Source organism: Ranitomeya variabilis, chromosome 6 (genome assembly GCF_051348905.1).
Source record: "Ranitomeya variabilis isolate aRanVar5 chromosome 6, aRanVar5.hap1, whole genome shotgun sequence".
NCBI lineage: Eukaryota > Metazoa > Chordata > Amphibia > Anura > Dendrobatidae > Ranitomeya > Ranitomeya variabilis.
The window spans coordinates 459,770,957-459,793,779 of NC_135237.1; the positions used below are offsets into that span (position 1 = coordinate 459,770,957).

The 22,823-nt window shown below is 40.2% G+C and overlaps 1 protein-coding gene across 2 annotated transcripts in view; it reads right to left on the bottom strand.

Moving 5' to 3' along the window:
* TOX (thymocyte selection associated high mobility group box) overlaps positions 1-22,823 on the bottom strand; it is a 382,119-nt gene that overhangs the window by 7,443 nt on the left and 351,853 nt on the right. For both annotated transcript variants that reach the window (XM_077270538.1, XM_077270537.1), the window contains 2 exons: positions 21,523-21,603; positions 14,133-14,519 (listed from right to left, as the gene is read on the bottom strand). In XM_077270538.1, the coding sequence (XP_077126653.1) occupies positions 14,133-14,519; positions 21,523-21,603 (468 nt within the window). The remainder of the gene's footprint in view (positions 1-14,132; positions 14,520-21,522; positions 21,604-22,823) is intronic.

Consider the following 22,823-nt stretch of genomic DNA (forward strand, 5'->3'; position numbering starts at 1 on the left):
GACCGCAGCAGACATGGTTCGAGATTCCCCCTGTGCAGCAGCTGGAACTCGACATCTAACATTACCCCCCCTCCTAGGGCCTCCACCTCCTTGAACCTAGCTACACTCGAAGGCAGCAATGAGCAGTGGAGCTCAAATGTGCTCCGCAGGCTCCCAGGACCTGTCCTCTGGGCCATAACCCTTCCAGTCCACCAAATAAAATATTTTGCCGCGTACCACCTTGCACCCCAAAATAGCGTTCACCTCGTAATCGTCCGTAGACGAACCCCATGTCCCAGCAGATGACTCAGAAAACCGGGACATGTGTACGGGCTTTAAAAGGGACACATGGAAGGTGTCGGTGATACCTAGGCATGGAGGAAGGGCCAGACGGTAGACTACAGGGTTAACCTGTTCGAGGACCTTGAAGGGACCCAAGTAGCGAGGTGCAAACTTAGTGGACTCAACACGCAGCCTGATGTTATGGGCAGAGAGCCACACTAAATCGCCAGGAGCAAAGGTCGGAGCGGGGTGTCGGTGTGCATCGGCGGAGGACCTTATTCTCTCCTTGGAAGCCCAGATGGCATCCTGAGTATGGTCCCAAATGTCCACATCCCAGTCTTCCACCCTGGAGTCAGCGGAAGACACGGGCATGGGCACAGGAACCCGCAGATGTTGACCGTAATTAAGGAGAAATGGGGTCTGGCTAGTGGAGTCGGCTATGGCATTGTTTAGCGCAAACTCTGCCCACGGTAGCAAGGATGTCCAGTCATCCTGCCTGGCAGAAACAAAATGTTGCAGATATGTGACCAAGGTCTGGTTGGCCCTCTCTACCAACCCATTTGTCTCAGGATGATATGCAGAAGAGAGATTCAACGCGATACTGAGTAGTCGACAAAGCTCTCTCCAGAAGCCATGGAGGTTGAGTGCATTACTTATTGTTTTCTTTGAAACAATTGTACCTGCTGATTCCAGGTCTTTCTGTAGCTCTCCATAGGATGTCCTTGGCTATTGAAGTACTCTCCTGATATTTCTTTTCACTCCTCTGTGATCTGGCCGGGAGCACCTTGTCATGGACTGTTTATGGTGAAATTATGTTCTTTCCACTTCTGGATTATGGCCCCAACAGTGTTCACTGCAACCTTCAGTAGTTTAGAAACTCTTCTGTAACCAATGCCATCATTATATTTTCCAAAAACAAGGTTGCAAAGGTCTTGAGACAGCTCACTTGGTTTACCCATCATGGGATATTTCTTATGTGGCACCTTGGTAATGAGACACATTTTTATATGCCATTAGTTGTTCACTAAATGGCAGTATTGCTTTATAATTACTGATAGATTTCAGCTGGTGTCATGACTTTCCATGACTTTTTGCACCTCTCTTTCCTCATGTATTCAATACTTTTTCCCTGTGTCATTTCTCATTATCAGACATAACTTAATTTATGGACATGTATGGTTTGATTTCTTTGCCTGTGTGGATCGGATGGGTTGTTACCAACATTTGGTGAGAATTTCAAGTCAATAGCACCTTTAGAAATATATTAACTTTGAAAATTGTTGACATGTTTTATACTTATTTTACCTGTTCTATGCACACATTTAATGAAAAATGTTGTCATGGGAGTGCTTCTTTAAGCGTATATTACGACATGCTGTATTTTTTCTTTTGCAGTAGAATTGTGTGAGGAAAATCAGCTGTATATTACGGTAGCAGAACAGTGGATGAAATTTTCTGAAATCTCATCCACGAGCTACAGTAAAATTTATAAACTGACCGAAGCTGCAGATCTGAAACGCACAACATGTCAATTTATGCTATGGCGGGTAATCACTGCGGATTTCACCTGAAATGTGCAGAAATGTTCTTACATTTCTGCAACAAAATCAGCCGAGGTTTTTATCTACGTACGTGAAATTCTCTGCAAATCTTTTGTGGTGGATTTTTGCTTTATCTATTGGTGTCTGTAATTCTGTAAAATCGTTAGTTATCAGATCAGAGGTTTCCTATCTAACCCTACACTGGGTTTCTCTCCTTAGCAATAAATAAGGATTTCATCAGCACAATTCCACTGAGATTATTTATATATGATAATACATGGACAACATTACCAATCTATTATCTATGCACATACATTTGGATATTTTTAGATTCTAACCTGGTACTTTTACATTTAAATCCAGATCTATTGCTTTATATGATCCTGTAAGCATGGTTTTTATAAAGCAATTATGCATATAGTCTTACTTCCAGAAATGTTAATGTTAACATGTTAGGAATCTGTTCAAGAAGGCATGACACCCTCAGGTCAAATAATAAGGCAAATTTAGAGCAAGTGTCTTTCTCATACAGGGAGATTGGTTTGTCAAGGTCAGGGTAGAAAAAAAATATCTGGCAGAGGTTTGATTCCATTTTGTAGCCTGAGGAGAAATAAATGACTCCAATCTACATTGCTGAGAAGATACAAAGGTTGAAAATAGCTGGAGAAATTAACAATATGGCATTGATTGTGCTCCTTTCTCGAAACAACATGCGTTACTTGGGTATATAATACAAAAATAAAGTAATGTGTAAACAGATTTGCCAACAATTGACCTCTGTTATAATGATAAGATGTTACCCAATGCCAATTTTAACATTTTGCTTCCATAAGGTCGCCTCTGCAATGGAGATATCTTTTTTTTTTTCTGCGCAAAGATACAGAAAAAACCTCAAGGATAACAATATGAAAACCAAACCAATATGCAGAAACAGCGGGGTGAAAAATATTGTCTTGACGAGTAAATATCTAATAATATTCATTTGAAATGTGCTTACCATACAGTATTTTTCAGATTTTGCTTATATTAACAAAAAACTACTTTGAATACCAGCAAACACTACATAGATGTAAAATTATGCTGTTTCAATCTATTTGGACACATATGCAAATTTCCGGCAGATTTATTAAATGTTCTGTGCTCTTGAAGACATCAAAAGAACAGAATATGTGAATACAATAATCTATGCAATTTTCTGGCACTGTATAATTTAGCTATAATACTGATTTGTCTGAAATCTACTTAATGTTTGTATTTGATGTGAAAAATGGGTTGGAATCTGTGTCACTGCAACTTTTTGAAAGGTTCATGCTCAACGCTGGATAAAGTATAAATATGTTTATTACATTTCTTTATGGTTTTTTATGTACTAAGATCTCTTTAATGAATTTGAATATTTTGCAGTGCACGAAACCAAACGAGAGAGGAAAGGAAACACTAAACAAATGACATAAACTATAAAACATAAGAATAAAGAAACAATGTAGCATAAATTTGCAACGATGCCAATAAGGAAGGAAGGAAAAAACATAACGTGGGATATAAATTAAAGATCACATTACAGAAAGTAAAAAAAAGTTTAACCAAGGAGGTCACATTTTCAGAAATTTACGTTTTACATTTTTAGATTTTTTGTCCCTGTCCTTTAGCTTTATCATAATGGGATCATATAGGTGATGGATGACATAAATTATTTAAGATATATACTGTTTGAGATATCTTAGGGGTTAAAAGGTGTCTTCTATCTCTGTCTTTAGTGCAGGAAAGTAGAGATCAATACCTGCCATGCTCCCACAGATGATAGGCAACACTATACACAATGGCCCTAATTCATCATTGCCTTTGCTCCCCTTTTTGTCTAGTTTTGTGCCCTTTCATTTGCCCCCAATTACATTATTCTACTTGTGCCTTTTTTGAAGTCTATTTTATTTACTCTCCTGGAATTTAGCAATTGTAGGTATTTTTGCTGATTCAATTGCAACAAAGTTGGAAAATTTGGTGCAACTTCCCATATGTATTTTTGAGTACACCAGTATTTTGGTGCAATTTTTGCAAGTTGTTGCAAAACTTTGTGCTAAAAGGTCACAAAACAGTACAAGACAGAAAAATAGACCATTTTTGACTATGTACCAAATTTATAGTCTACGTATGCCATTTTAAAGAATTTGGCACAAAAAACAACAACGAATACCGCAAGACAAATAAATGATGAATTGGGCCTAAGTTACAATGGCTATATTACAAAATCCCTGTGGCCAATTAGCAGCCACTTCACTTTCCCCTTATTCGGATGTGACTGATAACCAGAGGAGATTGGCTATGTACCTGAGGAAGTGGACAGGACATCCACGAAATGCGTAACTTTATAGCCCTGACTAAAGCATGCAACTCTTCTGAACTCTGTGGTTCCCTTGCCTGATTTAGGAAGAGCGCAAAATTGTCAGCATCTTGAATATCCTATCTAGAACTCCTTAAAATATTAACACCTATGCTGTTATGATCCGGTGACCCTGGAGCCGCATATGACAATCTCTGGAGTTAGTGGTACCTATACTGACCGCAATCCTAATACTAACACCGCAACTAGAAGTAGCCGTGGGATGTACCTGACATGGCCTAGACACCTCGACACAGCCGGAGGACTAAATACTCCTAAAGATGGAAATGGGAAATCCTATCTTGCCTCAGAGCACAGCCCCAAAGGATAGGCAGCCCCCCACAAATATTGACTGTGAGTAAAGAGGAAATACGTACACAGGCAGAAAAGACAGAGTTTAGCAAAAGAGGCACTACTAGCTAAAATAGAAAAAAGATAGGACAGAGTACTAAGCGGTCACTATTAAAACTCTAGAAAAATCCACAGCAGAATATACCATCAACTACATCCTACTAAAGACATAGGTGCGCGCGCCACTCATTTACAGCTGCTGGTGCCATGTGACCGGCTAGATGACTGGATTTTAGTATTTAAAAGGCTCTATAGGCGATAAAAACTACACTCCCCTTGATAAAGCAAGGCGAACAGTGGCGAAACGCGCGTCGGGGCATGTGCAATTGGTCTACCGACACTCTGGTGAAGTATGCTTTAGTTTACCTTACTTTACTTTTGATAGCCCAGGCATTTCATATGGAGTACTTGACATGTACTTAGTCTCCTGCCCAGAGAGATTTCATACCCATGGATGATCCTTTATATGATGATTAAGTGTGACTTAGGTATAATACCGGAACACATATGTATGGATTACCAGCACCTTATATACATGGGTTCCCTCTCATGGGACTTATGCTATTAGGGCATATCGCTTGAACATAGATATATGTGTCACTTGTACCTGTATTATGCATTGAGTGTTTTTTCTTTCACTAGATATTACCTCCTGTTTGGTAGACTTTTGTGTCTGGTGTCTTTTTGCATTTTTGTATGTTCATGGCACTGTCATCATGTGACGGCTGCCTGTGGTTTTAACATGTCACTGTTGTCAATAAAGCTTATTTGCAAATTTTCTACATAAAACTTCCAATTGGTCTCCTGATTTTTACATTAGTAGTATATGGGAGTGTATAGTACTGCTTGTGACTGATGGTAGTCACTAAAGATGAATCTGGAAATTTTGATGCTAAAGACATAGGATGTATATCTGCATCTCCAAAGAATCCAGCAAGACAGAAAAATCCAAACTAAAGTCTAAGCTGGACAAAAACACAATAGATTGCACTGCACACAAAAGCACACTGCATGCGTGCTACAGAGAACAAAATCAAACACTTATCTTAGCCGAAATGACAGCAGGGCAAGTGGAGCCAGAAAGAGATGCAATCCCTCCAAGATACAATGGGCAACTGGCAGGGATTGAAGGATCCAAAAAACCTAAATACCTAATAGGACTGCAATAAGCAGAAACACCTGCCTAGCTTACAAACCAGAGACCACTGCACTACCACTAGCAACCACCGGAGGGAGGCCAAGAGCAGAATTCACAACAGTACCCCCCCTTGAAGAGTGGTCACCGAACCCTCACCAGAGCCCCCAGGCCGATGAGGACGAGCCAGATGAAAGGGCCGAACCAAATCAGTAGCATGGACATCCGAGGCAAAAACCCAAGAATTATCCTCCTCGCCGTAACCCTTCCATTTGACTAGATACTGAAGTTTCCGTCTCGAAAAACGAGAATCCAAAATCTTCTCGACCACATACTCCAACTCCCCATCAACCAACACAGGGGCCGGAGGATCAACAGAGGGAAGAACGGGCGTCACATATTTTCGCAATAAGGATCTATGGAAAACATTATGGATGGCAAAAGATGCTGGAAGGGCCAAACGAAAAGAGACCGGATTGATAATCTCAGAAATCCTATAAGGACCAATAAACCGAGGCTTAAACTTAGGGGAAGAAACCTTCATAGGAACATGACGGGAAGACAACCAAACCAAGTCCCCAACCCGAAGCCGGGAACCAACATGCCTACGACGATTAGCAAAACGTTGTGCCTCCTCCTGAGACAACACCAAATTGTCCACCACATGAGCCCAAATTTGCTGCAACCTGTCAACCACAGAATCCACACCAGGACAATCAGAAGGCTCAACCTGCCCTGAAGAAAAACGAGGATGAAAACCAAAATTACAAAAAAAAGGCGAAACCAAAGTAGCCGAACTAGCCCGATTATTAAGGGCAAACTCGGCCAATGGCAAGAAAGCCACCCAATCGTCCTGATCAGCAGACACGAAGCATCTCAAATAGGTTTCCAAAGTCTGATTAGTTCGCTCGGTTTGGCCATTTGTCTGAGGATGAAATGCGGAAGAAAAAGACAAATCAATGCCCAGCTTAGTAAAAAAGGCACGCCAAAACCTACAGACAAACTGGGAACCTCTGTCGGACACAATATTCTCCGGAATACCATGCAAACGAACGACATGCTGAAAAAACAAAGGAACCAAATCAGAAGAGGAAGGCAACTTAGGTAAAGGCACCAAATGAACCATCTTAGAAAACCGGTCACAAACCACCCAGATAACCGACATCCTCTGGGAAACCGGAAGGTCTGAAATGAAATCCATAGAAATATGCGTCCAAGGCCTCTCAGGGACCGGCAAAGGCAAAAGCAACCCACTAGCGCGGGAACAACAAGGCTTAGCCCACGCACAAGTCCCACAGGACTGCACAAAAGAACGCACATCCCACGACAAAGAAGGCCACCAAAAAGACCTACCAACCAAATCTCTGGTACCAAAAATACCAGGATGGCCAGCCAACACAGAACAGTGAACCTCCGAAATCACTCTATTAGTCCATTTATCAGGAACGAACAGTTTCCCCACAGGACAGCGGTCAGGTTTGTCAGCCTGAAATTCCTGAAGAACCCGTCGCAAATCAGGGGAGATGGCAGAAAGGATCACCCCTTCCTTTAGAATGCCGACCGGTTCAAGGACCTCCGGAGAATCAGGCAAAAAGCTCCTAGAGAGGGCATCAGCCTTAATATTCTTAGAACCCAGAAGATACGAAACCACGAAATCAAAACGAGAGAAAAAAAAAAGACTATTGAGCCTGCCTAGGATTCAGCCGCTTGGCAGACTCGAGGTAAATCAGATTTTTATGATCGGTCAAGACCATAATACGGTGCTTAGCTCCCTCAAGCCAATGTCGCCACTCCTCAAACGCCCACTTCATAGCCAACAATTCCCGATTGCCGACATCATAATTACATTCAGCAGGTGAAAATTTTCGGGAAAAGAAGGCACACGGCCTCATCAAGGAACCATCAGAATTCCTCTGAGACAAAACGGCTCCTGCCCCAATCTCAGAAGCGTCAACCTCAACCTGAAATGGAAGAGAAACATCTGGCTGATGCAAACACCGGGGCCAAAGTAAATCGGCGTTTAAGCTCCTGGAAGGCAGAGACAGCCGCAGAGGACCAATTCGTAACATCAGCACCCTTTTTCGTCAAGTCGGTCAGGGGTTTAACCACACTGGAGAAGTTAGCTAATGAAACGGCGATAAAAATTAGCAAAGCCCAAAAATTTCTGAAGACTCTTCACGGACGTGGGCTGAATCCAATCATGAATGGCCTGAACCTTAACCGGATCCATCTCAATAGATGAGGGAGAAAAAATAAAGCCCAAAAAAGAAACCTTCTGCACCCCAAAGAGACACTTAGACCCCTTCACAAATAAAGCATTATCACGAAGGATCTGAAACACCATCCTGACCTGTTTTACATGAGACTCCCAATCATCGGAAAAAATCGAAATATCATCCAAATATACAATCATGAATTTATCAAGATAATTCCGGAAGATATCATGCATGAAGGACTGAAAAACAGATGGAGCATTTGAGAGCCCGAAAGGCATCACAAGGTATTCAAAATGGCCCTCGGGCGTATTAAACGCAGTTTTCCATTCGTCACCCGGCTTAATACGAATAAGATTATATGCCCCTCGAAGGTCAATCTTAGTAAACCAACTAGCCCCCTTAATCCTAGCAAACAAATCGGAAAGCAAAGGCAAAGGGTATTGGAATTTGACCGTAATCTTATTCAAGAGGCGATAATCAATACAGGGTCTCAAGGAGCCATCCTTCTTGGCAACAAAAAAAAAATCCCGCTCCCAATGGTGAAGAAGATGGCCGAATATGGCCTTTCTCCAAAGTCTCCTTAATATAACTCCACATGGCGGTATGTTCAGGTACAGACAGGTTGAAAAGTCGACCCTTAGGAAACTTACAACCTGGAATCAAGTCAATAGCACAATCACAGTCCCTATGCGGTGGAAGGGAACTGGACTTGGGCTCATTGAACACATCCTGAAAATCAGACAAGAACTCTGGAATTTCAGAAGAGGGGGGTGAGGAGATTGACATCAAAGGAACGTCACCACGAACTCCCTGACAACCCCAACTAGTCACAGACATTGATTTCCAATCCAACGCCGGATTATGTACCTGCAACCATGGAAAACCCAGCACAATAGCATCATGCAAATTATGCAACACCAAAAAGCGACAATCCTCCCGATGGGCTGGCGCCATGCACATGGTCACCTGTGTCCAAAACTGGGGTTTATTGTTAGCCAAAGGTGTAGCATCAATGCCCCTTAACGGAATAGGGTTCTCCAAAGCCTGCAAGGGAAAACCACAACGTCTAGCAAATTCAAAGTCCATTAAGTTCAAAGCGGCGCCAGAATCTACAAACGCCATGACAGAAAATGACGACAATGAGCAGATCAATGTCACAGATAACAGAAATTTAGGTTGTACGGTACCAATGGTAACTGAGCTAGCGATCCTCTTAGTACGCTTAGGGCAGACCGAAATGACATGAGAAGCATCACCGCAGTAAAAACTCAACCCATTCTGACGTCTGAATCCCCGTTGTTCCGCTCCAGACAGAATCCTATCGCACTGCATAGGCTCAGGTGTCTGCTCTGAGGACAACGCCACAGCGCGCACAGCTCTGCGCTCACGCAGGCGCCAATCAATCTGAATGGCCAGAGATATAGAATCGCTCAGACCAATAGGCGTGGGAAACCCCACCATAACATCTTTAACAGATTCAGAAAGACCCTTTCTGAAAATTGCCGCCAAAGCATCCTCATTCCACTTAGTCAGCACAGACCATTTTCTAAACTTCTGACAATACGATTCTGCCGCTTCTTGACCCTGAAACAGGGCCAACAAGGTCTTCTCAGCATGATCCACAGAATTTGGTTCATCATACAATAACCCTAGAGCCTGAAAGAAAGCTTCTACATTAAGCAAGGCAGGATTCCCAGATTCCAGGGAAAATGCCCAATCCTGAGGATCGCCACGCAGCAGGGAGATGACAATTTTTACCTGCTGTATGGGATCACCAGAAGAACGAGATTTCAGAGCAAAAAACAGTTTACAGTTATTTTTAAAACTGAAAAATTTAGACCTGTCCCCAAAAAATAAATCAGGAGTAGGAATCCTAGGCTCTAAAACCGGAGTCTAAACAATATAATCGGAAATACCCTGTACTCTAGCAGCCAGCTGATCCACACGAGAAGCCAATCCCTGAACATCCATGCCAACACACAGCTCCTCAGTCACCCAGAGGCAAAGAGGGAAGGAAAGACAAAACAGACTACAGAAAAAAAAATGGCTCAGCAGTCAGCACTTTTCTTCCCTTCTTCTGAGATGCATTTAACTTATTGTTGGCCAGTTGTACTGTTATGATCCAGTGACCCTGGAGCCGCATATGACAATCTCTGGAGTTAGTGGTACCTATACTGACCGCAATCCTAATACTAACACCACAACTAGAAGTAGCCATGGGATGTGTTGTGGATTCTGTTTGCGGGCTCCCTCTGGTGGTTACTGCTGGTACTGGGTGACTTTGGTGGGTTGCGGCCTTTGGTTTCCATCTGTCCATCAGAGGCTGGGTGTTTCCTATTTTACCTGGCCTCTCTGTCATTTCCCTTGCCGGCTATCAATGTGTTCAGATGTGCTCTGTTTGGTTCCTGCCTACCTGCTCCCAGATCTTTCAGGATAAGCTAAGTGCTGATTTTCAGTTGTTTGGTTTTTTTGTCCAGCTTGCTTAGAATGTCTCTTTGTTAGCTGGTTGCTCTAGTGGACTGAGGTTCTCCCCATGTGCCATGAGTTGGCACATGGGTTCTTGTAATCTCAGGATGGTTTTTTTGATTAGGGTTTTTTGCTGACCGCTCAGTCCCCTTGTGTCATTCTGCTTTCTAGTTTTCAGCGGGCCTCTATTTGCTAAAGCTATATACATCATCTCTATGTATGTGCCTTCCTCTCATTTCACCGTCAATACATGTGGGGGGCAACTATATCTTTGGGGTTAATTCCTCTGGAGGCAAGTGAGGTCTTTGTTTTCTCTGCAGTACTAGTTAGCTCTTAGGCTGGTGCGTGGCGTCTAGAACCAACGTAGGCACGCTCCCTGGCTATCTCTAGTTGCGTTTGTCAGGCGTAGGGCAGCGGTCAGCCCAGGTTCCATCACCCTAGAGCTCGTCCGATATTTATTATACTTTGCTTATCCTGTGCTATCCCTAGCCATTGGGGATTCATGACAGGGATGTACCTGACATGGCCTAGACACCTCGACACAGCCGGAGGACTAAATACCCCTAAAGATGGAAATGGGAAATCCTATCTTGCCTCAGAGCACAGCCCCAAAGGATAGGCAGCCCCCCACAAATATTGACTGTGAGTAAAGAGGAAATACGTACACAGGCAGAAAAGACAGAGTTTAGCAAAAGAGGCACTACTAGCTAAAATAGAAAAAAGATAGGACAGAGTACTAAGCGGTCACTACTAAAACTCTAGAAAAATCCACAGCAGAATATACCATCAACTACATCCTACTAAAGACATAGGATGTATATCTGCATCTCCAAAGAATCCAGCAAGACAGAAAAATCCAAACTAAAGTCTAAGCTGGACAAAAACACAATAGATTGCACTGCACACAAAAGCACACTGCATGCGTGCTACAGAGAACAAAATCAAACACTTATCTTAGCTGAAATGACAGCAGGGCAAGTGGAGCCAGAAAGAGATGCAATCCCTCCAAGATACAATGGGCAACTGGCAGGGATTGAAGGATCCAAAAAACCTAAATACCTAATAGGACTGCAATAAGCAGAAACACCTGCCTAGCTTACAATCCAGAGACCACTGCACTACCATTAGCAACCACCGGAGGGAGCCCAAGAGCAGATTTCACAACACTATGCCCACCTCTGGTGCCGAGCCATTCCAATGGTGTCAGCATTGGCACTCCCGGGGCTCGCATGACATTGTTATGTCATGTGATCCCTGCGACATCTTGAATATCCTATCTAGAACTTCTTGAAGATCCTTCGTGGGTCCGCTGCCATCTGCAGCCCTCCCATCCTACTTATTATACGTGTTGTGCATACTCACAACTTGTAAAGGTGAGAATTTTACCTTACAGCAAACTAATTGTTAGTTTGGTAACTTTACCATTTCTTAAATTTTAAGGAGGCAACCTGGTGATTGAGAAGGGGTTGTCTGAGTGATGATTTTCCCAAAAAATATGCTACAGTTTAAAATTGTCTAATTCAAGCAAACACTTTATGCATATTTTGCAAAAAAAACAAACCCTGTGCTTGATAAATTTTGCCACTCATAAGTTTGAATATTTTTTTAAAACTTGGCTTAAAAAATGACCTTTGCAATCTGATTGGCTGTTGTGAGCATACCATTGCTTTGTTTGAGACACCTTTTATTCTAGACCTTTATTGTATCCAACAACAAAAAAATCTCTTATTTTACCATATCTGTCATGTTTCAAATATTAGAACCAGTTACTTAATATAATCTCAAAACCGAAATACTACATCTTCTACTAATGAACCAGAACTCTACATGTTTTCCATTTGTCACTGTTCATTATCTTGAAAGCAAAGAATATATTATACAATTCCAGAGAAGAAAAAAAAAGCAAAATTCACTTCATAACCCCTCCTGGATATTATCCAAGTTTAAGTCTAATATTTCAAATGTTATTACATAGATGAGGAAATAAATTCTCAAGAACTCTGGTCCAGCGGCCTGACGAGTATTCTATGTCCACTGGACAGGGGCCCTGTGAACCGCCTCCTAACTGCTGGCATCCACAGATACTCTTTGATTAGCCGACCTGACACGATGTTATGTATGCATCACACCGCAACAATGACGTCACACCAGGATGTTTAAGCAAAAGATGATGTCCGTGTCGGTTTTAGGGCTCTCATCCAGAGGTCGAAAAAAAAATGACCTGGCCGCTGGAACAGGGTCCTGTGAGATTTTCCTAGGAATGCTCATTTCCCGATTATTGGTCTTTATAAAAAGGCTGACAATCCGCCACTGATCAAGCAAAACGATCATTTGTCAGGTTAGGTTAATTTAATTTTTGACTTGCGTAAAAATCATCATTCTCGACAGCACATTGTCCTGTGTAGGCAGAAAATGTGCTGCTGAAATCAATTATCCTCTATGCATACAAAACAATAGGAATAATGGTCATTTTGTGAGCATGGAAGTGCGGTCAGTCTATTATCAACGTGGATAGATGTGCACTCAGAGGTCCAAACGCATGTGCAAGTGGAATGAGGTATATAGCTTCTGTCACTAGTAATTATGAAGAATTCACTACACACTTTCATATATGATGCAATGTATCACGTCACTTCAGATCTAGTGCTGCTAGCACTATCTCCATCCACTACCAGACTGATTAGAGGGATCCTATCATTAGATTCAGCAGCGCAAACCACAGGCAGAATGAATCAGAGTCTAGGTGTGTGATTGCGGCAAGGTATTTATTATTCTAAAACTCTGTGGCGTCTCAGAGAATACATAGTTTGAAAAACCAGCTAGGGACTATAGGGAGAGACCTGACTGGTCTTATGCCCCACTGAAGTACCTGACACACTCCTGTTGATTAACAGATTTCTCCCGTGTTTATATAATATGAGATTGAACCTCTTCACACGCTTTATTCTGGTCAGTGTGTTGTTTTTGTTGTATACTATTGAAGGTTTTGACTTCCCCTTTTCAGAATGAGCACTCCTCCTATCAGCTGATTTCAATTAGTGTTGGACGCTACCTGCCCATGTTTGATAAATATTAGGTGAGTGTCCCATCAAAGAAAGGTCGTCTTGTCGCAGCTGATGGGCTCTCATGAATTGGCCAATTTTTGCGCTACTTACCTTAATTTTTTTTTTTTATAAAAATATTCTATATAGCAGTAATGCAGTACAAATTTCATACATTCACTGTCTGCATACACCTTAGTGCTTACATTATTCTTTTGTTTGTACATAAGGAGACACCTGCCAATTTCCTGGAGAAGGCCAGGGACTGCATCAGAGCAATCAGGTCTCTTCCTCTGGTCCCTGACTGACTTTTCAAATTATGTTCTCTCTGCAGTGTTTGATAGTAAAACATACTTGGCAACAACTGCGCAGCCAGGTTCTTATTCATGGTGCTCATGATTCAAGCAGATTACATCTAATGATAGGGTCCCTTTAGGGGACAATACTGAGAAATGTCTTCTGAAGAACAAATTATTGTTGTTGATAGTGTAAATCTTGCTAACTCTTAGCTTCACTGTGAATTGTGTAACATAATAAATGACTGATACGGTGCATCATATATGAGAGTGTGCAATGAATTCGTCATAATTACTATAAGCAGGCTATTAAATGACGGCCAAGTAACAGACGCATTCGGGCTGTGTCTAACTGCAGCCTTACAGTTAATACTTAAAATGTAATTTGATAATATTGGTTGTAGATGTTTAGATGTATGTAAGCTAATTTATCATATAATGAAATTACCTGCTGCATTGCTGGTGAATGCAAAGCTGATTGGCTTTGCATTTGTAGCTGGTTTCCAATGGACTGCTGCATGGACATTGACTGGTGTTGTTGCATATGCATATGCTGGTGGAGAGGTGGACTCATCTGAAGAGATGGAGGAGGAGATACAGCCATGCTTGCTAGAGATACAGTCACTGGCATTTGGTTGTTGGGTTTGGGAGCTATGTTCCTGTTGATACCGGGATGCATGGCAGATAAATGTGGATTCATTGTTGACTGTTGGTGATATGGGGAGTTGAGATACAAAGTGGAGTGTTGCTGTGCAGATCCATGGAAAACTGGAGGCTTTGAACTCATCATCTGAGGAGGTGGAGGAGTCTTAACATCAACAGGGTCACTGTAACTCTTTGAGAAAACAAGAAAACATCAAGATGTTAATGTCTAAGGCAAAAACATATTTGTGGTCAAACTTAACAAAAAATAAAAATTCTCTGGAGGTCTATGCTCCATCTATACAGCTTATATCTTCTGAAATCTCCCCATAAATTTCGTAGTTCGAGGCCATATTTCTCGCGTGCGCACTACAATGTTCTCTCGCGCGTGCGCAGTATGCTTGTATGCGCACTACTTCTTTCCAGCTTTGCCCACAGTGTGGCAAAGCATACATACACGCACGCGCGACAGATCATTGCAATGCGCATGCGCGAAATATGGCAGCAAACTATGAAATTTACAAGAAATATTGCGTACAGCAGCCAAGGAGGGGTGGAGTGAAGGATCAAAGACAACGCCCATCTGACTGGACCCAACTCATTAAAATACAGCACTGGTGAAATAAAAAGGTATTTTTGGGTGATACATGGGGAGCCAGGGGGTTTCAAAAGTAGTTGGAAAATGCAAACCTGACACTCAATCCAATGATATTTTCAGCTGATAAGCCTAAAATGTGGTGACAGATTCCCTATAACTGATTACTTGCCATTATGTTCAAGCCCACTGAGCTTTCGTTGCTGTTTTTAACCCATTCCCAACCACCCAATATCTTTTGAAGGTGGCCATTGTGGGTCCCCACCCTCCAGCGACATCTTTGGACGTTGCTGCATTAAGATTCCTGCTTTTTCGATCCAGTAGGAACATGTAGGGTCTACAGCTGTCAGAGACAGTAGGGATTCTAAGAAGACAGAAGTGGTTTGTTACCACTTCTTCTCTTGTCTCAATGAGCACTATGTAGTGAACAGAGGCATTGATAATGGTGAATTCTATACATATTTTATGACAACTGGATAGTAGTTCATTAGCACCAGGAGAATTGTATAAGTATGGTGCTTTCAAAATAGTAGTATTCATAAAGAAGTTTTTTTTTTGCAAAAAATAATTTAAGTTTGTAGTAATGTAAAATCATATTCTTGTAAGAAGTCCATAAAAACAAAATGTCATATATTAAAAATGTTTTATACTGTATAAAAAGCAGCTCATTTCCCTTTTTCTCTCATTTCACTTGCAGTAAAAACATGAACAATCTTCTCTTGGCCAAACACCATATAATTTATGGTTTAATTTACAGTATTTCTTAAGGAGCTGTCAGTTTTTCTTTTTTGCTACATGTCATTTTGAATTTAAATAGAAGAAATGGTGATAATATATGAGTTCATAACTAGAAGCTATTTGCTTTAGAATAGACAATAAGTGTAATCATAAAAACAGATGAAATCAGCAGTTCCATTTCCTGCCCTTTAATATCCAAGTACATTTTAGATGGACTGGAATAGAAAATATATATATTTTTTCAAGCAAATGACATCAAATCTGTAATGTATTTTAAGGAAACATATTTTCTCTTTTTACTGCCTTCTTGGAACATGAGCTAAATATCGGTTGCCTAAAATGCACATGATGATATTTGATTCATTCTGCAAAACTTTTGAGAAGATATGACCACAAAAATTACTGAATATAGATATCTGCACCTTACATCCCTTTTATTGCTCCATTAAAATATGAAGCAATAGTCTTGATACCAAAAATCCTATCCTGTGAATACAGCCTCTATGCAGACTAAGGCTACATTCACATTTGCGTTGTGCGCCGCAGCGTCGGCGCCACAACGCACAACGCAAACAAAAACGCAGCAAAACGCATGCACAACGCTGCGTTTTGCGCCGCATGCGTCCTTTTTTTGATTGATTTTGGACGCAGCAAAAATGCAACTTGCTGCGTCCTCTGCGCCCGGACGCAGGCGCCGCAGGGACGCATGCGGCACAAAACGCAAGTGCGACGCATGTCCATGCGCCCCCATGTTAAATATAGGGGCGCATGACGCATGCGGCGACGCTGCGGCGCCCGACGCTGCAGCGCAGACCGCAAATGTGAACGTAGACTAAGGTGCTTGTCATGGTTTAAAAGGATTTCAGGCCTATAATAAAGATGTGCAAAATGATTCTCAGGACCCTGGTCTAGTGGCCACGTATGAACTCTATGTACTCCATAAAAGCCCGAATGGACCACTATGGTCTTCATCTATTAAAGGGACTGTAATGCACGGTTGGTAGTGGCTGTGCTTGGTCCTGCCGCTCACTCCCATTCACTTGAGGAGCACTGAGCTGCAGATAGCTGAAGAACCAGGCACAGCCACTAATATTCTGCTAACACTTTAACATGGAGACAAATGGGTAATTGGAAAAGTAACAAACAATTACGGTAATCTGAAAAATGTAAGACATTAAGATGTACAAAACATCACATGGTGTCTATATAGTTCTTTGACATACTACTCTGTTTTCATATGTGTCCAATTTCACATGGAGACATACATTTTTTTCAGTTGGATTCCAAGTGAATCCAACAGAAATCAATTCCAATAAATCCATAAAATATATTATTCAGGTATAATATTCCATTTTAGAGTCACTAGTTAGCCTCAGATAAAAATGGAACCTCATAAAGTTCAGACATCTACATTTCAGAACTTCCCAAAGATGTGATAAACCACAGTTAATTTACGTTTTACGGGGTGAGGGGGCTGGGATCACTTTGTCACTGTAGGTTTGGATTTCTTTTTCCCTTAATAATGAAGACCTTCATTTAAAAACTGCATTTTGTGTTTACTTGTGTAACATTTGTCTAATATTTACATTTGTTTGGTGATCTGAAACATTTACTGGGTGGGGGGGGGGGGATCACTTTGTCACACAGGACCCTGTAGGTTTGGATTTCTTTTTCCCTTAATAATAAAGACCTTCATTTAAAAACTGAACTTTATGTTTATTTGTGTAATCTTTGTCTGATATTTAAATTTGTTTGGTGATCTGAAACCTTTAAGTGTGACAAACATGCAAAAGAACAGGGAATCAGGAAGGGGGCAACACTTCTTCTTACAACTGTAAGTAGGCTCCATGCATATAATTCTGTTGAGTTAAAAAAGCCTTAGTAAATGTTAATTATCCATATATTGCTTCATTTAAAAATTAATAGGGGTTCACTTCCATAGGAATTGAGCTGCAGTACCTGGGAATGACCACTATATAGTGTACGGCGCTCTGGTACTGCGGCTCTGCACACTGTGCACATCTAGCGGCTATGGGACCTGATTATAGCTGATCGGTAGGACCCCCATCAATCAGATATTGATGATTTATCCTAAAGGTAAGTCATCAATATCGTAGTCCTGGTCATTCCCTTTAAAAAGGTGTAGAGAGACTTTTCAATTAAATATAGAAATTGTTTCAACTTATTTGTGATATAGTTGTTACTGTGGTACAAATAGTATTGTTATCAATAACACAGAAACAACAAAAGGTAAAAAAGCAAATGTAGGGACAAAATCTGGTACAATGTACATTTAACCCTTATGTCACCTTTCAATGTGATATATACTCCAAAGTGGTTGGTAACAGCAGACAGGACAGCTAATGTAGATGAACTGTTGTTTCCTCATTATATGATCACAGTCTTGCATTGAGTAACAATAGTTCTGTAAATGTTGTCTCATATAAATTGCTTGAAGTACCCCCAATTTAACTCAACTGACTTATGTTACAAGCACCAAAGCCACTGCTACGTAATGTAATCTGCTAGTTCTGGTTAGAGGAAAGATCGTTAGTATGATAAATTGCATGTTCAGTGGCCGGAATTTTGATTGATCTTCATCTAAGCCCCCCAGGGGTTAGCAGCACATTACAAATTCAATTAATGAATTTGTGTGAAGTTTGTACTGGGTCAATTTATGGAGTGAATATACGTTATTTCTCTAGGGAACTGGTCCAGTAATGAATGAGTTTTAGGTATTCTACAGTGTAAACATGCATTCATCAGAAGAGTAAAACAATTTGTCACCTATTACATAAAGTATAATAGCATCAGGTAAAATGCTGGATGTCTAAATCATGTAGCTAAATAGCTTAGCACTATATAAATGGTTTGCTTTGTTAGATTAAATAGTATGAAGAAAAGCAACATGCCTACATAAATGTGTAGCTTCTTTTTTTTATAAAGGGAATGTGCAACTTTTTATTCTTCATTATTACAAGCTGAATATAATCGGAATTTCTACTTTTTAGTTACAAAACTACATAGTGCCATAGAGTAATGGGTATAGCATCAGAACAACACACCCAGTAAAAGACTAAACCTTCATCATACTCTTAAATCCTCATGTACAGTACATTTGTGAAGTTTTCACTTCATATATCAGATGTTTTTGATGCCAACTTCTCCTTTTTTCTCTAATTCACTATGAGAATCCTGTTATTTTTGTCTGCCATGTTACAGAAAAAGTGGATCTGTAGCCCAGACATGATAAATCTTCCTAAAAGGCATATTATAAATTTTTCCATATTATAGTAGAATCTGCTTCTTTGAAACATTTAGACCAGTTGAAGCCCTGAAGCCTATATGCAGTGCAAAGTAACCGAAACACCCCCTGACGAAGCTGGGTGAAACGCATGTTGGGGGTGCTGGGCTACTCTCTGGCAAGATTCCATATTCACATCATGTAATTGTGGTATTTAACTACTTTTCTAACTGAAAAATAGAGAAAAATTAGTCGGAGTATGAGTTGGTATGCATGCAATGTACAAGAACAAGCTCACACTGGGTTAGCGAGTCTATGTAAATTACATGCACTATTACGTTTTATATACAGTAGTGTATTTGCTCATTCTGTTTTTATATTAGGCTTTTACTTTTCTAACTGGATTGTATGTTACCCACTGTGGACTACACTTTAATAATGAACTTTAATATGTGCACATTACTTTATCGGTATTCCATTGAATATAATATGTTCTGCAGCCCCATAGTAAATTCTCTTCAGCCCTTTCTGGCGCCTGCCATTTTTTAAAATCCTTTTTTGTGTATCTTGTATACTTAAATAAAGATTGTGATTTTGAAACATTTCTGCAGCACCTTTCTGTTTTGATGTAATCATTTGAAACATTGCACAGGCTGCTGCGATCACAGGACTTTAATATCTCAGGCAGGAGTAAATGGCTGCTGTAAATCAAGTTTCCTCTTATCCTGCACCATATTGAAATAAACAAATAAAGCTAACACACCAGATATGCTAAGGTCCATATCTGAAGACATTTATATGTACAGGGTGGGCCATTTATATGGATACAACTAAATTAAATGGGAATGGTTGGTGATATCAACTTCCTGTTTGTGGCGCATTAGTATATGGGAGGGGGAAAACTTATCAAGATGGGTGGTGACCATGGTGGCCATTTTGAAGTCAGCCATTTTGGATCCAACTTTATGTTTTCAATGGGAAGAGGGTCATGTGACACATCAAACTTATTGAGACTTTATTCTTTCATGAGTTATTTACAAGTTTACAAGTGCTGTTGTGTTGGATTGTCAATGCAACACTCTTCTCCCACTCTTGACACACCGAAGAACAACACCACAGAAGAAATGCTAGCACAGGCTTCCAGGATCTGCTGTTTCAGATACTGCACATCTTGTATCTTCACAGCATAGATAATTGCCTTCAGATGACTCCAGCATCTGAAACAATGGATGCTGGAAGCCTGTGCTAGCATTTCTTCTGCGGTGTTGCTATCTGTGTGTCAAGAGTGGAAGAAGAGGGTTGCATTGACAATCCAGCACAATGGACAGCACTTTGAACACATTTTATAAGTGGTCATAAACTTGTAAATAACTCATGAAAGAATAAAGTTACGTTAAAACCAAGCACATCATTGTTTTTCTTGTGAAATTCTCAATAAGTTTGATGTGCGAATGACCTTTATGTAATCACATATTGTGTAAATCAAAAGGAAGAAAGATGAAATATTTCTCTAGATCTGATAGCCCTCTGTGTCTGTACTGCTACATACTTAGGCAGTTCTGGTTCATGCAGCTTTACATGAACACCCGAGCCTTACACTATGGCTGGTCTGAATAACTAAAGCAATTGTTACCATCCACCTCTCGTGTCTCCCCTTTTCCTCATAGTTTGTAACCTTGCGAGCAGGGCCCTCATTCCTCTTGGTATCTATTTTGAACTGTGATTTCTGTTATGCTGTGATGTCTATTGTCTGTACAAGTCCCCTCTATAATTTGTAAAGCACTGTGGAATATGTTGGCGCTATATAAATAAAATTATTATTATTATTATGTGTCACATGACCCTCTTCCCACTGGGAAAAATAAAGTTGGATCCAAAATGGCCGAGTTCAAAATGGCTGCCATGGTCACCACCCATCTTGAAAAGTTTTCCTCCTCCCATATACTAATGTGCCACAAAAAGGAAGTTGATATCACCAACTATTCCCATTTTATTTAGGTGTATCCATATAAATGGCCCACCCTGTAGATCACTAGAGGTGCCCTTTAATTAATTGATAAGGAAAACTGTAACAGAAATGAATAGGATGTCTGTCAGAAACCGATAAGATCACAGAACAATGTTAATTTCAATTGTCCAGTTTTAAATAAATCTATCAAAACTGTAAAGCTACATTTGTAGGTTACAGAACTCCCTAGAACTACTTTGTTTCTGAGTTATACTTGTGTTACAAAATTGTGGCAAATGACAAAATGGTCACGCTAAAATGGATGATTTTCCATTTTTAAGTCATATTCAAATGTATTGGAAATTGTTTAGTTATATAATTTAGATACTGACCATGGCTACAGTTTGGATAAAACGACATACTGATCTGAAGCCAGGATTCAGGCGAATGACCTTTATGTAATCACATATTGTGTAACTCAAAAGGAAGAAAGATGAAATATTTTCCTAGATCTGATAGTCCTAGATCTGATTTACTGATTGTCGAAAACACTCAAGAAATGCTAAGTTGTTAAAAATAACACACCTCAAAAAAGTAGCAAGTTGTGGAAACAAGTTTGAGAAGCTATTTAAGTAATATCGGTAAGACGGGTGGTAAATATTTGACATTACCTTGGATACCAGACTTGCTCGGTATGCAGCCAGTTGCTTTAGATACTCCTTTTTGGCAGCTTCAGTTTTCTTCTTATACACCTGAAAATAATGCAAATGAAAAACATTAAAAATAGAAGATTACATAAAGATTTCACTGTGCATACTAATGAGCATAACAAGCAATTCCTCTCTTCACACCTGATACAGTCAGAACAACAGTAACAAATTGTTTACAAAGCAGAAAGCAACCTTTACAACAGTAACGGGGTCATCCATCCCTTTTTTTAAAATCAGACCTAGAGTGGCTTAAATCTAACCCGTTCAAACGTATACTTTCCTACTGTTTCTTCCTGTGCTAAACAGAAGTGTATCTAAAATTATTCACTTTTTTATTTGGCCCAATTGATTACAATCGTTGTATTAACTTATTTACGTCTCCAGATGAGATCCTACAAACTTTTCCGCAGCCAGTATAATGAGAGTGTTATCTGCTATTGCTTGAATGTTCTCCCATATTTGTTCTTTGGATTATATTCAATTCTTTATTGTTTCAGATATGAGAAAAATGAATCCAGCATTTTGTTTAACGAAATTTTACAGAATTGACTGTTTTTTTATATTTATTAAAATAAGAAAATATTAAAACTACTATATAACACACAACACATCATGTTTTTAGATTAATGCCAGCTTCAAGATCAGCTGTCAGTAAAGAAGAAACTGCTCCAGAAAATTCTCAAGATTATAATACGGGAAAGATATATATCTTTGTACCGTGTTAGCCAGTTGATAAAAAAAAATTAGAATTGAGAGTCCTCAGTGGTTGATACCTTTTAATGGCTAACTGAAAAGATGGTAACAAATTGCAAGCTTTCAAGACTACTCAGGTCTCTTCATCAGGCATAGACTAAAAGAAATTCTGAAGAATCACATATTCATTCACAACACAGCACAGAGCTGTCATTATGGGAGAGTGATAAACAGTTGTGTCCATATATATTGGAAAGTTCCTAGATAAGGATTTAATGTTTTGCTGTCCTATGATTGGGGTCTGGTACTGTTATGATGCCCCATAAGGTCTGAGGGCAAATTCCTTAATTGAAAAAGACATAAATCCATGCGACACATTCATTCCTGCACTAAGTGTGTCAAAGGTTGGTTGTCACAAATTCATACTCCGAGATTCTCCTGTCTCTCTGAGATTTGAAGTTACTTTTCAGTACAAGTAATTTCAGGTCCATGGTGCTATGACCAGACATACAGAAATGTTTGGCCACAGGTAGATCTATTCTTTTTTCTTTTTTTGTGTGGCAGTGAGA